Source organism: Mesitornis unicolor, unplaced genomic scaffold, assembly GCF_000695765.1.
Source record: "Mesitornis unicolor isolate BGI_N332 unplaced genomic scaffold, ASM69576v1 scaffold3728, whole genome shotgun sequence".
NCBI classification, from domain to species: Eukaryota; Metazoa; Chordata; class Aves; order Mesitornithiformes; family Mesitornithidae; genus Mesitornis; species Mesitornis unicolor.
In genome coordinates, this window is record NW_010201056.1 from 48,023 (window position 1) to 66,672 (window position 18,650).

Here is an 18,650-nt window from a genome sequence, read left to right on the forward strand (position 1 = left end):
TACTGAATTTGGAGCAATTGTGGTAGTTAGTGACAATTAATCCCACTTTATGAGACTTGCTTAAAAAGAACAGTTAAATAACTGAGTACTTCAAAGTTTTGGGAATTTTGAAATAAGTAATGAAGCTGAATTTTAGTCTTAATAATATTTATTTACAGAATAAAAAAAATCTGATCCTTTCATTACATCAGCTGGAATTGAGGATATTTTCATTTTCAGCAGCCTTGTAATACAACAACATGGAATACCCTGCTCTGACAGGCTTGGTTATGGATCTGATATTTAAAGAGTATTCCTAGAGCCTAATATTTGCCCAATTTTACTTTAAACAAACAAACCAACCACCAAAACATGAGAACAACTGATATCATTCAGAAGCACATCTAACTTTTGCTCAAAACTCATACTACTAATTTACACCAAAAGGTTATAGTGTTACTTGCTGATACGAAAAAAAATAAACTACTTAAGTGTGAGAAGCCGGTGTACAGCAAAATGCTTCCAGATTTCCAGCAACAATGCACTACATCTATAAAAATAGCTTTGATTATTATCTGAACTAACCAGATACATTAAATCTGCAAATCTGGGGTTAAGATCTCAGAAGAACTTCTGCTTTTCTGTGAGGTTTGTTTCCCCCCCTACCCCTCCCCAATAGATTCAGCTTCTGGTTACACTTGAAACATCACCAATAGCCATCTTCTGCAATTTACTGTTTCTTTCTTATGCCCCAGCTGGCACCTGGCAGTGTCTATAAATGAAAAGTAATAAGGAATGAACAGAATGAGAGGAGGGTTAAATGGTTTAGTCCTAGTTTGGGGAGAATGGTTGTTTGCAAGTGTTTCTATCCTTTTCAAAAAGGCTTGCCAGCCTTTAACTAGAAATGTATGTAAGCATCAGTTACTTTTCTTCCTGTACTTATTGTTTGCTAGAGGCAGGGCCCAAGCAACAACAACAACAACAAAATGTAACTATAGATTTAGATCTGAATATTGCTTATTGCTCATCTCTGACATTAATATATTTTTACAATAGCAAATGTATGGTTTTATTTTGAAAAATGTGTGTCATTTTTCGTGTGATTGATTTTATTTTATATTGTTGCTTTGGTCTCTAAGAAAATTCACACACACACCCCACACAAATAAAACCCACTCCAAAACGTATAACTACAAGTACTCAGTACAACAAGCTTTTCATTTGCTCATATTTAAGTTAATTGATTAGGACTACCACAGATGTTCCACGTACACTGAATAAGGTTGTAGTTCAAAAGAGCATTTTAATACATATTTCCATGTTAAAAAAGATGCTTTTAAATTAGAGACAATCACATGTGCCGCTACTGGTGTGATGCAGATGGACTGAAGTAAAAATATTCCTATTTTTGCATAATCAAATTTCCTAAAAATCTCTGCCCCTCTTACTCCTCATTCCTTTTCTTGAGCCATTTAATTTTCTAATTAAAAATTGTGATAAATTAGGGAGTATCTAATATATATTTGTGTGTTTTTTTCCAGTTGTAGGAAGTCATCAAGCATGGATGATCTCCAGTTCAAGTGGAATCCCCTTTGATGCTTGAAGTTGAACAAGCTGCAAAAACCAGTCTGCCCAGTTAGCTAGAGGCTGAGATTTCTTGAAGTGCCAGCCAATATAATAGACTCCAACTGACAGGTTTCATAAAGAGCTGTCTGTCTTACTCGTGATTTTAGAGAGACAGTAGAAAAGATGAGAGGCAGATAGCAAAGCCTATAGAAAGAGGATTCTCCAAATCTTAGGGGTCTCAACCCAAGCCCAAAGGCCATTCCAGAGCCATGAGGAAAGCGAAGCACAGAAAGGCATTTATACACTTAGCGTTTTGCTGGATCTGCATATCTGACTAGCTCTCAAATACTTTTTGTCTGGCTCTCAAATACTTTACTTAAGACAATACTTCAAGTAAAGAGGTTCATTGTGGGTGGAACTTACAGAGCAGCAGTCCTGAAAATATCCAGGAAATGGAGGCTACCGGGGCCCAATGTGTACAGCCCTTGCTTCAGGTACCTAACTACAACCTTCTTTCTTCACAACACGTCTGAGTCAGGACCTCATTACCAACTAATGTTTATTCTCTACTAGTTTTTTTGGGATGCACAGATACTAGAAACATTCAGGGACCTCAGTTAGCTAATACTGTAAATGAAAATAATATGTAATGCTAGTTTTACCTTGCATTGCAGTTAAAATATAATTACAAGGTCAGACTTAAGAGTTGTTTCTTAACTACAAGCACCAACTCCTCATTCAACTTGGTTGAGAGCTTAAAAGCTCTTAAAAGCCGTAAAATCAGGCTTGCAAATAAAGGTGCAGTCTGTCACTGTTAATCTTTGAAAACACTTTTCTGTAATAGATAGCTATTTTGAGATCCAGTTTAATTGTGACAGGTATGGGACCATCTGATAGGTTTTCAAACTTCTGCAGATTACAAGCTTGGAAGGCTTGTCTATAGGTGTTTCTAAGAAGTTTCAGGTTTCTAACAAATACATTAGAAATTCTACATGTGGAAGGGAATAACAAAAAAGATTGTTCAATGAATCCTAAATGGAAACACTTTTTAGCCCTGTGTTGCTATTTTTCATATCTTATCAGTTTTGACTTTGAGTTCAGGATTGTTGGGTGTATTGACAAAGGGGTCACTAGTCGTGATACATATGTAAAGTAAGGCAGGAAGGTTTACCATTGCAAATACAACATACCCTGGAAGAAGGTTTTGCTGTGTCATGAAATACCTAGCTGTGCGCAAGGACTGACAGAGCTGCCTTGAGATAAAACAAAGTGAAACGAAACTCTTTGATCACAGCTCAGCATGTATGTCAAGTGAAGGGCGATGGGTGGGCCTGTCCTGTGACACATATCCACTCTCAAACATCAACTGGAAGCTTTTGGCTCCGGCTCTTTTGGATCGAAGCTATTCCACAAAAGCTTTTCAAGGTTTAAAAAAAAACAAACAAACAACAACAACGAGCAAAGAATGTAAACAAGCTTTCAGTTCAGATGTGAGATGAGGTACAGGGTCCACAGACCTGAGGAAGAGGAGTCTGCCTTAATTTCAGATAGATGTGTGTAATAAGGAATTCTTCCACCATTTAGACTAATTTTTGAGAAATTGTATTTATCAGTATTATAAATCTGTGAAAACATACACAAAAATATATTATGCTAATACATATATTATGGCTCTGAGCAGTCAGCACAAATGGCTCCTCAGTGGCCGTGGATGCCTCCTGCTCCTGGCAACAGTGAGGGATCTCCTGTGTGCCCCAACAGCACACACAGGTCACAGCAAATCTAGTACTTTGGACAGTCAGCATGCACTCTGTGTCAGTATTTTAGCTGTGCAGCTGCCTATGTCACATGGTGAGGGACAGCCCATAGCAAGTGACACCTCTTTGCTGTAAGAATAGATTAGATGGTCTCTGGGGTAGGAAGACTCGGCACAGGTACTGGTAATGTTTTTGGAAACAGGGCTGACTGCAGTGTCAGTAGGGAGTGGTGGCAAAACAAAAACCAGTTTTAAATTAATCACAGGAAGTTTTCTGTATTGCAAGCATGGTTGTTTTTGTTTATCTGAAGGATTAGAAATTATACCTGCTTAAATGCCTGGTGCTTATAGGACTGTCTGAATTAGCTGTTCTGCCTCTTGGAAAGATCCCCATCTGCACTCACAGACCAGTTTCTTTAGTGAAAAAAGGGCAGAATTTTGAACATGATGTATTCAGACAGGTCTGCAAGGAAGCTTTGTAAGCAATATCGACACATTCAATATTAAGTGACCTGCAGGTTCCTTCTCCTCCTCCTAACATCAGTTAGATCTTTAACAGATAAAATTTAATTAATTTCAAATTAAAAAAAAAACACATTATAAATCAGTTTGCACTTCAGTTTCAGTTCTTACACCTTGTAGTTCTCTATCTAAAAAGTCCAATTTTCTGAAGATCATTACTACCTCCATTCACTTAAAGTAAGACTGTACGTAGGTGTAGCCCTCATTTTTGTCTTGAGAAAGGCAGCATATCAGATCACATTTAAACAAAAAATAATTATTTCTTGTTTTTCAGGTAAATTCAAATGCTTAGCATTGGAAAACTAGAATGGAATTTAGAAGTACAAATTTAAACTTAAACCAAAAACATCCCCCCCCAACCCCACCTGCTTCAGCTACTAAGTTTTACAGAAAAGAACCAAGAAAAAGAAAAAGTGAGGAACGGTATAATGGCATTCTGACAATAAAAGCTAAGGTATTAGAAGATAAAAGCCAGAACTTAAAGAGCAGAAAATTACAAATTACTACAGCTATCACTGTTATTGAAAAAAAAAAACCAAAACATTAAACCATGAAACTAAAGAAGGATGCCCAACCCCCTTTCCTTTACTGCTTCTCACAGCACAATTATTCCACCTCCATCTCCCCAGCTGGTCTTTATTTTGTGTTTCTATTAGGCTTTAGTTCTCTAAACAGGTGTGCAGGTGACCAAATCAAGAAAGAAATTTCTTGTTTTTGGACAAAGGGGAAGACTCCTGTTTGCTTGCTTGGGAGAGGGAGGCAAGAACCTGCTCACCGAGAAGGGGACGTGTAAAAGCGCCTCTTGAGATTCTGAGAAGCTTGAAACTCTTATTTTGGAATATCTTCTCAAACTAAATTAATGAACAAGAAAAGTACCACCTTTCCTTCATTAACACAGTGCTCCTCCTGACAGTCTTTCTGGAAGAACACAGATCCCAGTGAACTGGTTGAGTGCCTTCATAAGGTGTATTTTCATATTGCTTACTAGTTTTGTGCATTTAAAACAACCCAGTTAAACAGAAAACAACTACAGTAGAAAGCAAAAGGAAATAAAGGAAATTCCCAAATACAGAAAGCATCTAATTCCTCTCATTAGGCCTCTTTCAGGTGCTTTGGATCTCCACATGCACATACACCTATATCAAATGCTACCTGGAACAGTAAGACTGAAATTCCTTTGCAAGAAAACACATGCTGGCATCAGCTGGCTGGGTTGGAGCTGGTCTTCTGAATGGCTGTTACATGTATATAATGCATAAAGACACAGCTTAATTCTTGTGGTACCATCAGATAAACCGCTTCAGTTCCTGCTGGTCTAAGATAGGTCTCATCCACCCCCTGCAATACCTTTCATGATGGGAGAGAAGGAAGTTTGGAGCTGGAGGTGGTAACCTGTGACACCAAACCATCACTTCAAGGCACTGAGCCTTTGATCTCTATCTATAAAGCTATCTCAAAGCTGTGAGGAAAAGTTGAAAGAGTCTTTCTTATGGGGACAAGTCAATTACAGACATCTATCTGAGAGGAAGTAGGAACAATGAATTTTCTTCTGCTGTGTTCATAAGATGCTCAAGAGGAAATTACTGTAAATAGTTTAGTTTTGTCAAGAGTGTTAATTTTTTTTATAAAAGTCTGAATTGCAACCTATTCTGCTCACTTTTTAATCGCTATTTTGTCTAAAGGCAAAGCCTGTAATTAGAGCAGGTGTGTGTTTACATTGTACACACAGAAGCACAGAAAGGCTAAATATTGATTATACTTATTTTCATATGCCCTTTACATAATCTTCACAAAGAAGTTATCAATCTCTCTTGTACTAGTAAGTACTAACATAGACTGAGTAAATGAATATATGTAGCATGTAAAGCATAATACATCTTTGACATAAATTGGTCCTAACACGAAATTAAATAGTATAATTACTTTGGGGTGACTGGGAATTCTGTGCATTGAAATAAACTATGCATACTTATTGGTGGGGCTGAGACAACTAAAGCCCTGTCAATGACACCAATGGCTTGGTGCAACTGCTTCCTCATTTTAAAGCATGGCTGAGGCTTGTTCTGTTTATATATGGGCAGTATATTAATACCAAATATTTCAGGTGTTTAAGTTGTACAGTATTTTTTGAAGTTACTTTTTTCTTTTATTTAGCAAAGAATAGTAGACCTGGTTCCTGTTATCCTTCTCTACTATTTGTGGGGACTTCACAGCTGTTTTTGAATATCAGAAAGCAGTGATGGCCAGGCACTTGTTAGTACAACTTTTGAAAATTTAGATATTTAATAACAGCTGAAGGCATTTCAAGTTTGCTTATCCAACTTGCTCTCCCCTTTATCCCAACTGAATAACAGTGATACTGTAAATAGTACAGAGAATAATTAGCTAATATGATATGGCTAAGTGAGTATTGCACATCACTTGTCAACACAAAGTTAAAATATATTTTCTGTTCTGAGTCTTTTTGGTTAACTGATCCCTTTTATACACTAGCTCTCTAGAAGCTACATTCACAAGGCTTACTTCATTTTTCTGAAAGGTCTGCAAGCAGCAGAAGGAAACTAAACACATTATGTTACCCTAAACTCAGCTTTGTACCTCCCTGAAGGACTAGTACCATACAGCCAGGTGGGTGAAGGGGAGCAAGGTCAGAAATTTTAAAAAGTGGGTTTTATATTTCAAGAAGAGAAGGAAGCATAAAGTCATTACAGGGAAGTAAAGAAAGATGGGACTTTGTATGGACCCAGAAAATTACTACCTGTCAGTGGTAACATCACTTTTACTCATGATTCTACAAGCATTTTTTGAAAGGTGAGATAATATTTCTGTCATTCCTGCAGGCATGTAGATAGAAAGACTGCTACAGGCATGTGAAGGACATGAAAGTGAATGAAAAAATAAAACTGAGTGTATTGAACCCAGAAAGATGAAGGGTTAATTTTGATTTGGTGTTCCAACAGTCAGTTCTTTTGTTTTTCCTCCTCTTTTACCTCTTCCACAAATTTCAGATCTGTCATTTCAGTTCTGGTCACTTATCAAAGGACATAGAAAAGGTCTATGTCTAACTATGCAATGGGCTTGAACAAGATTTAGCCAGATGTTTAAGCAAACATCTAACTTCAACTGCTTTAAAGTTAGTTAAGTAGTTACATTTTGTGTTAGGCTTTTGCTGATGTGGACACATAAGCACTGACATGAGGTGAATAAATTTACTTCATGCTCTGAGTGCAGTCTTCATCAGTGTCTTTGTATCATTAAGATTACTATTAAAATACATTTCTTAGTGTAGTGTAGTGATTTCAATCCAGCAAGTTTGCAGACTATGAAAGGATTTTAAAAAATGGTGTGATTTTTCAAATGGGCTGGAAGACTTTGTGGGCTCAATAGTTTGAGGGCAAGGTGCTGTGTTCTTTAGAGAAAAGGGAGGCTTTTCTCAACAGCCTCTTAAATCTTCCCCTTAACCAAAAGTGCATTTATATGCATAACAGTCTGCATTTGCTCTACCAAATAGTGCTCTGACAGCCAAAACAGAGCAAAGCGTCTAGGTATGGCATTAAAATTTGAACACACTCATTAGCCTATACCTAAAGACAAAATAACCCCAGATATCTTAATGCTGTTCAATATTCACAAGTCACTTAAGATTGGTTCCAAGACAATAACTTTTATGTATATAGCTCCTAGATACACTGAGTAGATGTAAGAAGTTAAAAGAATCACTAATTTTAGTATACTTATAAATTTGCATTGCTTTTTGTGGAGCAAATTTTTGTTTAAAAAGCATTGGATTATCGATTCTGTTCATACTTGCTCAACATGAATAAGAGTAAAGGAAACCCCCCCATAGCCAGGCTTTCAACATGTTGTTTAAACTGTCCTTTATGGCCCAGTACTTCTTTTTCCATTCTCTGACATGATTTTTTTTCCTCTCTCAGGCAGTTTCTCTAAAGGAATGCCCAAGTTGGAAGGAGACAGGAACTCTCGTGTTCCTCTCTAAAGCATAACTTTTTTTTTACTTTCAATTTTTTCCTAACCCATTAGCAACTGAAGCAGAGCAGTGAATTTCCTCTGTGTAGTTTTGCTCAAGTCATGTAAAAGCTTATAGCAAAAATTGCAGGTGTTGTATTTAATTCCTTTAGCATAAAATTATTATAAATTATTAAACTGAAAGCCTTCAGCAATAAATTCCCTTTAGCTGAAGTGATTTTACCACTTGTTTAGAATCAAAGTGATAGGGGTATAGGATAATTGACATTTTTGACACATCTGGTGAAGACTAACAAACACTGGTGTACTTGGGCTGCAAGTGTGTTTGCTCAAGCTACAGAAGCATTGTATCTATCATAGATATGGGGCAGCATTGGCAGGGATCCACTAGAGGCTACTCATAGGTCTGTTGTGTTTATTTTGTACTGAAGTCTTTCAAATTTTGCTAGAACTCTGTAGAAGTATTTTGGTCCCTAGAGTTACATGACCACCTAATGGAGCCCTCATGGGCTGCCATCGAAAGGGGAAATTCTGCTCTTCTCTGCTCTTGGTGCTTACCCAGCTATGATGAATTGTGCAACTCCCAGCTGGGAGACTAACTTCTTTTTTCTTTTGCCAATTTAGGTATCAGCAGGATCAGATCCAGCTTCATCATATTGTCATGAGAACCCTTGTGCCAGTGTGAGGATGGAAACAGGGCAAGCAGGGGCATTGGGAGGGTGGAAGAAAGGGACCTACTCTTTTGGCAGCAGTTCAAACTCATGCTAAATTAAATTTGCCATGTAACTACAGCTTCTCTAGCACTTAGCTGCTTCTGTACTTCTTGCACAGATGCCTATAGTGTCCATATTTTAAGACATGAAGGAATTGTTTAGCTTTATAGCATAGCCACTTGTATTAATAGGCTACTTCACCCAGTTGACCTTGCATTACACTTGAAAAGTATTGCTCATGTTTTTCATGTTACTGCCTCAGGATGCATTATTTTAATTCCTTCTAAAGTATTTACAGTGTAGTATATCATTTATGTTGAGGTAATAAACCTGTAGCATTGTATGTCTGGCTTGCTTACGCATGGAAGATGAACTTGTCCAAGTTGTATATACTAACAGATTAGGATAAAGATGCTAACAGAATTTCCAAACTTCTTTTACACCTCAGTCATTTACTATGGCCATCACAAAACAAACTTATTTATGCAGTGAAGTCCTTTCACAGTTTACAAAAAAAAAAAAATCTAAGATGGCTTTCTACAGCCCAATGAGAAAATACTGTCACTTTCAGCCAGTGTTGTCCATCAGTTTTCCAATTATCTCTTCTGCTGAGCACATAAAAGCAGTGATATTCACTTTCTAAAAGAAATATTTGCTTATCTATCATATTGTAACGTGCTCTAGGGTACTTAGACTATAAAAGATGTTATATAACAACTAAAATCAGCAATCATTTTAAAAAACACATAAAATGTATATGAAAAGACTATATAGTGAGCAGATGCATTCTTTCCTTTCTAATGATCATGGACATAAATCATCTGCACAAGTGAAGATGGCTAAAAAAGACTTAACTGAATCCTGCAGTCATATGCTTGCCTAGAATTAAGAAGTAGTTTTGTGTCGCTTAAATACATCAAATAGAATGGGTTCCCTTGTTGCAGTATGCATACAGTAATGGGCTACAGTGGAGAAGCACAGTTTAATCCTGAGCTGTACTGGTCAAACAAACTAAAAGGAAACATTGGCATTTTAAAAATTTAGGTTAATGTAACATTGTTAACATTAAGTAAAATGATCTCAACACCACAGGTTGTCATTTTTTTCAGTTTCTGTTCTGCAGATAACTGAAATCTCATTTTTTTCCTCTAGGGTTGGTCACAATACTGGAACTGCCTGCAGTGTTGAAACTCCAGATTTCACTCATCCTTTAAACAGAAAGCAAAACTAATGGAATTCTTGGGATATTTAAAAAATGTCTCAGTTATACCATGTCTGGCCTGTTACAACTCTGAGTATGGTTAGTCAGGTTTTTTTGATCAGGTTAAATGGTTTTCCAAAATGAAATTCACCAAGCAGAACTAAAAGTTGATTCCATTCCTCTTGATAAACTTTTTTATCTGTTGACTTACAAGTTCACCTCCCAAGACTATCAAGCAGCTCAGAGAGATAATAAAATAGAAAAGTAGACCAAAGACACATTTTTCAAGGTAAGAAAGGGAACCACAAAAAACAATACTTCTGTTCAAATTAAGAGGTATTTATAGCAATTTCTCCCAATGTGGGAGCTCTTTTCCCACCCTGCTCCTAATAATCTGATGTTGTTTTCCATATGCTGACACAAATTGTAACAGCGTGAGGGGCTTTTTTTGCAACATTTTATGATTGGTGTATTTGCCTTCCAAAAGGCAAATGTTGCTTTTTTTCAACAGTTTATGACTGGCATATTGGCTTTCCAAAAGCGAAAACATCTATCACATGATAATGTAGTGTGCAGCATGTAGATTTTTAACAATTCTGTAAGACACAAAACTGCTTTTTTCTGGGATCAACATATCACTGAGTACCTGCAATGTCATATTATGATTTAAAATCTAGCACTCTGCACAGCTGTATAGGGTATAGTTTTTTTAAAAAACACTAAAAAAAACAGTTATGCCAAGTTTTCTGGAATTACTTTATTTTTTCCATGGCTTAGAAAATGAATTAATTTAGTTTTTTGATTTGCTAGAGGTCATGTATTATTTGACTTAAAAAACAACAACAAAAAAAACCCCAAACCTACAAATCTTAAGATCCAATCTATATTACTAGCTTTTGCTGAAAAACTGACAGTTACAGGCCTAATATGATGTTATTTGTGCTTGCTATAGTTGGCAAATACTGCTACTGTAGGCAAAACTAGTGTCACTAGCAGACATGATTTTATTTGGAAGACTGTGCATACAAGGCAATGGTGGAATAAGTTATGCCAGTTAGTGAACTATTTTGCTAGCATGAGTAGCGTGAAACTATATGTACTATGTAAGCATAGCTCCTCATTGGAGCAGCTTTAAGGGCCCTTCCAGCCTTAACTATTCTATGATAGCTGATCTTGTGCATAGACTATACTCTTACACTGCTACCTACACACAGAAATTAAACCAGGGCTTTTCATCATAGTTTCTATAAGATACAGCATCATTTTGTCCACATTGCCATATTTTCATTTAAAACAGATCACAGTCACATTTAAACACACTTTCATATAAACAGCATCATAGGCAGGAAATTCTGTATGATTTTACTATGTGGTGATTTAGGGAAAAAAATTAAAAATTAATTAGGTTTTTTTAGTGTGGGGTGGTTTTTTTAGTGTTTGTTTTGTTTGTTTTTTAGGTCCTCCCTCACCATGAAGAGGGCAGCTTGGAGATAGCAGGATGACATAGCTAGAAAGAATGATGGTAAGTGAGGAAAAAAAAGAATCTTGAAAGGGATTGTTATCATTAAATTATTGCATGAAGAGAAGAGAAGAAAGGAGGACAAATATAGTGAGGTGGAGACTATGCTATGCTGAAGCAAGGGCAGAGGGAAAGCAACAGGATTTGACTGGGGAAGTCACACTGGGGGTGAAAGAATGGATTTTTACAGTGGCATCTGGGCAAGTTTGCATTTTGTATCTCATTCCATTCCAAAGTCCAGAGGTGAAAGATTCATGAACTATCTAAGATGGCAGATAGCTAGAGGCAATAGAGATTTTAGAGCTTCATAATTTAATCACAATCCCATGCTTTGTATGGCAAACTGAACCTAACAGTCCTAGGGACAGAACTTCTGTTTGCACTCATCAGCATAGCAAAAGTAGCTGGTGCCCTCTTTTTTCCCCGATTTCCTGTGAAATTCAACTTTAAAGACTGCTCAGCGCTGTGATTTTATGCGACTTTCCATTCAACCTACATTTTTGGGGCTAAAACACAGACACACCACAAAAGCTGCTGTTGTGACAAAGTGTTGCTGTGCAGTGGAAAGATGGCAGGAGAAACTGGAATTTGAGACAGAAGGCTGCTGGAAGTGGAAATGGGTGGTGTCCCAGAAGACCAACACAGCTCTTCTACCCTTAGGGCCTGAGGGTGGAGGCAGCTGAGGCTTTGACTAGGAAGAGGAGAAGGACAGAGCAGGTAGAAGAGAAGTAAGGGGGCCATTAACTTGTGAAGAACAGATAGCAATGAGCAACTAGAAGGGGTTGGTCTGGAAAAATCTTGTATGTGAACAGTTGATTTGGGCCTCTCAACCACTGAGGAGTGTACAAGTAACTGGGTATTTGCATGGTCTTTCCTCCAAAGTCTATATAACTAAAAGGAGGAAACAGAAGTTAAAAGTTGAATGTGGACTTTGATGCCCAGTTCTGTCACAAGGAGCATTCTCTGGCTTACTTTGAAATGCTAGTTTCTTTCCTGCTTGAGTTTATCTGTTCTTTTGTCTTGTTCAAGTCCATTGATGCAATAAACTGTTAAAATTTGACTTGAAAAACCAGATTGAGTTTCTAAGTTTGTTTGCTACAATACACTATTAACAGAAATTAGAACTACTGTAATAAAAATACTTTCTTACAGTGCAAAAACTAGTGTTCATATACTCCTCATTAATTTTCTCTAAAAGTAAATATTCCCCATGATAAAATATTCTATACATAGAAGATATCAGTTTACAGTTAAATATGATTTCACTCCCAAAGTAATTAATTTTCTGCTTATACTCTTCCAAGAAGAAATGATACAAGAAAATCCTCTGGTAAATAAAAGACCTATGAGTTACACTCAAGCTATCTCTATCAGTAGAAAATTAGTCTACGGAAGTTAAACCACAAAATAGTCTGCAAGTTTGGTGCTGTATCTTTTGAGTTCTTAACTTCCTCTTACCTTTGCTACCTACCATCCCTGATTATGAGTGCATCTCTTTATGTATGGATTTGGAGCATAATTTTTTTTTCTCAAGTTCACACTGAAATCAAGGTACACTAGGGCCTGCTGTGACAGCATGGCTATCACTCGTGTATTCAATCCACACTTCAGAAAACTGCTCAAAGTACCAAATTATTTGTATTCATCACATAATTTATCTCATGATAAATAAGCCTTGGAATTAATTTTTCCTGGCTATATGGAAGCAATTAGAACAATGTACTCTGAAGGAATACTTGTATAATACAGTGCAAACCTTATAACAAACACTATATAAATTTAATATTGAAATTCCATAGGGTTCCAGCATTTCCAGCCAACTGATATTAAAGTTGAGTGACTCAACTGCAAACAATGTCCATACCACAACATGTTAGTTAAAGACGCACATAAGAAAATAGTTCTTACTGTTTCAATAAACAAACAAATTGGGTATGCTAAGAATTCAGATCTGACATAAGACTTGCTATAATGCAACAAAAATCCAGGTCTGGTAGGCTCAAATATATTCATGGAGAATAGATGAGCTCAGCAAAACCACATAATACCTAGTTTTTAGGTCTACACTTAAAAAAAAAAATCAAAAGTTCTACTCTCAGACACTGACTCAACAGCAGTGCTACTTCAATTTTTGCTGCTACAAAGCAGAAATTTTAAGAAAGCTGTCTTTAGAAAAATGTGAACTGTAATTACACCAAATGAAACTGTTTGGTAGGAGTATTTCTTGGCATTGTATCTTGGCATATGGAGGAAGGTAGGTTTTTAACGTAATTATTTTGTTCATGTAACATTCAGTACAAACTCTGAAGCATCTATGTGTCTTCTCTGCAGACAGGAGGCTATAACTGGGAAGCCAACTACACTGTCAAGAAGTCACGTAGCACAAGGGGGTATTTTGGCTGTTACAAAGAAGGAAGAAATGGCTGCCACCATGTTATGCTGATACCTTCCTATATTTGCACATCTCTGCTAAATTTATTCTATGAATATGTACTCATGGGAAGTTCTGCCGTAAGTTTTAGAAGTCCTGATTCTGTAGTAAGGCCATGTAGCCAAGTACCCAGGTTTTTGCCTAAGTAGGTATTTTGACATGCTCGATTGAAGCATGTATGCACTTACACTGTGCATAGTGAGAACACTCACGTTTGACAAATGCGTGTTCTCACATTCCCTGCACAACTAGGGTGATTTAGCCATAAGGAGAAGAGAAAAAGTAGCTGTTAATACTTCAAGATAACACAGGAGAGCAGAGATACCTTCTTCTTTTCCTTATTTTAAAATAATATTAAAACTTCAGGCAAGATGAGCCAGGGGTGTGATGGCTGCCTTTCTTGTTAGGGCTTCTGAATCAGTTCACACACAAGCTGTGGACCATTATAGCCCTCACATAGAGGCCCCCTCTGATGATCCCCATCATTTGCAAAGGTGCAGAAGATGCATCCCAACTAGTTTTATCACAGCAGAGTGCGTGTTTTATTTCTTTATGTACCAGTAACTCTACTGATGGCATCAAGCTTTCTATCCTATCACTTCCATCTTCAGGCAGCTAGTTCAGACCTGAAACCATTTAAACTATTTTAGACTATTTAAGGTGATCAATTGCAGACAATGAGGAAATTCACTGTCTTCTTCTCCCTGTCCGTTGAGCTTTCCACAGAGTTCTTGCCTGGGTCTCCTCTCCCAGGTAACAAGAAAGAGGATGAGAGGAAATGGCCTCAAGTGGCACCAGGGGAGGTTTAGATTAGATATTAGGAAAAATGTCTTCACTGAAAGGATTGTCAGACAGAATGGGCTGTCTAGGGAAATACCTCCCTGGAGGTATTTGAAAGATGGGTAGATGTGTTGTTTAAAGACATGGTTTAGTACTGGCCAGGTTACGGCCTGTATGATCTAAATGATCTAAAGATCTCTTCTGACCAAATGATACTATGATTCTATGCAGCCTGCTAGCTTTTATTAGGTGTGCCTGGCTGAGGAATATAAGGGTCATTGCAGCTCTTAAAGTACACACCCCCCATATTTCAGCAGTATGGAAAGAACAGATATCAAGAAATGCCATTCCACCAAAATTAGCTTTACAAGGAGTTATTCTGATTTGTATGAAGGCTTCTGGGGAGAGGGAGAGAGACTTGAGAATGGTTTATAAATTGAGTGCTTAAGTATGAGTTATTTTAGGAAAAATATTTTTCAGTATCTCATTCTTATTTTTCAGGGGGAGGAAAAGTTTCTATGCTGCTATAATCTGAAACAGGACTTCTTTTAACTATTCAGAAAAAAAAAAGTCACAATGGAAGAGCCTTGAGAGCCAACTCCACCAGCACACCAATCGAGTCACACTAAAAATACTTCAGTAATGGTCAGCTTCTGCTTTTTTCCTCTCAAACCCTATATTTAACGTTGTTTTTCACTTAGGAACATTTCCCATTTTGCAGTTCCCTCTATTCCACTAATTCTTTTGAAGATTAGGAAATACTACTGCAAAGAATTTAACTGCAAAAGCCATCTTCATAGGACACTTATTAAAACATTAAGCGATTAATTTTTTCTAATTTGGATAAGGCTTATACATCTTAGCGAGTCAAAGACTGTTTTTACAGCTTTTAAAACAGACACTTTAAAATATGCTTCTTTTCACTACAGATGAAGCAGAGTCACATTTTGCTTTGAATCTGCGCTGCTCCAGACCTGTATTTACCTCCGCACTTCCCTGTACCGCCCTGGCGACCAGTAAGAAATTCGTTTTACTTTAAAACTTCTACCAACTTCCTTGTGCCTCAGAGTTTCCCAATCCTTCCTAACTCCAAGGCGGGAAGTGGTTCCCTGTCATCCCTCCCAGCCCGACCTCGTCGAGCTCTGCACCCTCAGGACCCTCATGGGAACCCGCTCCGCACTCGCAGACGGCACTGAGAGCAGACCAGACCCTACCTGAACTTCTCCCCGGCTGGCACAGTCAGCTTGTTCAGCTTCTCCATGCTCTTCGTCCAGACCCAGCACCTGCCGGCACAGCCCCTCCCTCCTGCCGGGCACACCTCGGCTCCCTCCCGATACTGGGATGCGGAGCACTGCGGAAGCTTGTCTGCCAATAAAGCCTCCGCTGGGTTAAACCGCGGCCGCTGTCGGGCTATGGAAGACTCTTTCCGTCCTACCCACAGGCAGTTGCAGAGGAGGGACCCGGTGCTTGGGACACTCGGCCTCGGCCCCGCCCCCTCCCCGTCTGGCGGCGCGCACAGGTGGCTGTGGAACCGGGAGCCGAGCTGGAGCCTTTGCAATGAGAACGTAAGGCCTCGCTAATCCGCTCCTCCCTTTAGGCCTTTCGGAGCGCCTTAGGGAAGTACTGGATTGGTCTCGGAGGAAGATGAGCCAGCAGTTCAGAGCCCCTGTTTTTACAGCGGGTTGGATTTAGATAAGCTTCAGTGGGCCAGGTCGTGTGCCCTCAGCTGAGCGTCCAGCTCCAGGTGACTTTGCAGCCTGCGTGACCTGATGCAGGTGCTTGGCTCCCTTCCTCTCCCTACTCCCCTCCACTTCTCAGTGAAGATGCACCAGGTAGCAATATGCTGCCATGGGGGCTTTTCCTTTCCCAGAGGTTCTCCAGCAAGAGTAGAGAAAATTGTCTCCTTGTCTCCAGCTTTTTGAATATCGGTCAGGAAAAAAAAAAATCCTTATCCTGTTTCTTAAACTAAGGCAGGAGCAAACCCAGATCCTTCCGGGGCAAGGCTATTCCCACCCAAGATGTAGGCAGCTGATCTGTTTGGCTCTGATAACTCTCAGACTGGGATTTTTTTTTCTTGCTCTTGGTCTCAAACATTTTTTCCTCTTTAAAGATGAAATTTATAGACAGCTGGTTGTTTCTGAGAGGCAATGTGAGCAGCTATTCATGCTCAGCCTTTACCCTGAAGTGCCGATTAATTTGAATTCTGGGATGTTATTGGGTGACTCTTTTTGTTCTCTTTCTGTATCTTTGGCCTGTCTGCTGCTTAGTTTATAAGCTAAGGCTGCTCTAGGCAGGAAACCACCTCCTTCTTTTTTAAAAATGTACATCTGCATCATGTTAATATGTTTTGATGAGTACAATATATTTTGAGGACATTCAAAGTTACTTCTTGGGGAGATTCTCATTGCCACTTAGGCTAGTTTTTCATATGGATGTGTCTCTTCCCTAGATTGTACTGACTATAGTTTTTTTCTCGTGAAAATGCAGTGGAAAAACAGACTTTCCTGGTTAGTGCAGATGACTATGGGGAAACAGTCTGCCATGAGATTTGTGTCTTTGATAATGGTATTGCTCTGATTTTGGCAGGGATGATTATATTGGTCTCTGAGCTTTCAACGTGAAAATCACTGGATATCTGCATACAGTATGCCTCTAGGGAGGGCCCACAGTAAATAAATTGCTCTTTTTGTGGTATCTTATAAAGTATATGGAATTTAGGGAAAAATATAATAATGTTGAATGTAGTTTATGACATAAATCTCTGGAATTCCACCCTGCATTGTGTCTGGTTGTGAACGGGACACCTTTGCAAGTTTACTCCCCAAAAGTTATTTTGAAAATTAAAGTAAGTTTGAATCAGTTAAAATTAACACTCTGACTATGTGAAGAAGTGGGTATAAATACATTGCAGTATCATTTTGCTTTTTGCTTATATAATCTTCCCTCTATATCTAATCATATGTCAGAATTCAGGATTCGCTCAGTAGGCTCATGAAGTGATTTCTCTCATACAAGGCCTCTTGCCTGACTGTCGCAGAAATCCCAGACTATTTCCCTTTGCAATCTTTGGTGGCAGCCTGTCATTTGCACTGCCCTACTGGTTTCACCTTGTTTCTTCCTGACTCACCAGTTTACAGGGTTAGTTTTAATGCTCTGCGGTGCCTGGTGTGGAGGGCTTTCATGCCTGCCCTTGCAGTGCTGTCATCTTGCTGCTCCTGGGAAGGGGCCACGGCTGATGCCTCGTGCTCTGGGCAGTCCCTGAGTCCCCTGTGCTCAGGGCTCGGTGACAGTGCAGCTCACAGACGATCTCTCATCCCTGTGATCTGCTGGCCCATGTGTTTGTGTAGCTGTGCAGTGAAAGGACTGGAGAAGGAGTCCACAACAAGTTATGAAGCAAACAGTCATAAAAAGGGGGTTTTAACTGCATCAATTCCTTGATTTGATTTGCTGCAAAGGTGTTTGTGAGGTTGCAGCATGGAGTGGGAGGGATAGGGGGTGTGACAGCTTATACTGGTACTACTGCCAAGAAGTTACTCCTGTAAAAGTCTCCATTGCACAAGACTTGTTCATGAGATTTTTGTGGCATGTGCCATGCCTGACCTCTGGTCATACCTCAGCCTGCTTGCTTCTTCCATGCACACACATGGCCCAGTACACAGCCCTGCTTCACTTCAATATCTACAAGCAGTCTGTAGCCAAAAAAATCCCAAACCCTTTCCTACTACTTCATCAGGGCTTGTTTGGAAAGCAGTACAGGGAAGGGAGGTAAATGCTTATCCCCACTGCCGTGGCCCTCTAAATGCTTACACAGGGCATCTCTTACTTCATATCCATTCCTGTCAAGTCACACTGGCACTGGGATTTTTTTATTGTGAGGAAAAGAGTCCTGGCATAAAATTAGAAGAGGTCACTTCTACCAGGAATGTGGCCTAGTCTGGCACTCTTTGCTCATGCAGAACATGGGCAAAGAATAAATTAGCCTCTTTGTCTCCAGAAAGCACATACAGCACCCAGTATTCCATAGTTATCTAAAACCCAAAGCATCAGAGAGACAGTGGTTTCTCCTGGCCACCTTGGAAGATGCTGTTCCTGGGAAACTAATCAAGAGTCAAGTGTAGGCAAAGTCCTGAGATTAGGAGAAGGAAGCCACTCTCCCCGAAATGTCAAACACAGCCTTTTTAGTTACAGTGAAATTC

The 18,650-nt window shown here is 38.9% G+C and overlaps 1 protein-coding gene across 1 annotated transcript in view; it reads right to left on the reverse strand.

The window, feature by feature from the left end:
- BLNK (B-cell linker) overlaps positions 1-15,715 on the reverse strand; it is a 49,823-nt gene extending 34,108 nt beyond the window's left edge. The window contains exon 1 of the mRNA XM_010189935.1: positions 15,669-15,715. Coding sequence (XP_010188237.1) covers positions 15,669-15,715 — 47 coding nt within the window. The remainder of the gene's footprint in view (positions 1-15,668) is intronic.
- Between the last annotated feature and the right edge of the window lie 2,935 nt (positions 15,716-18,650).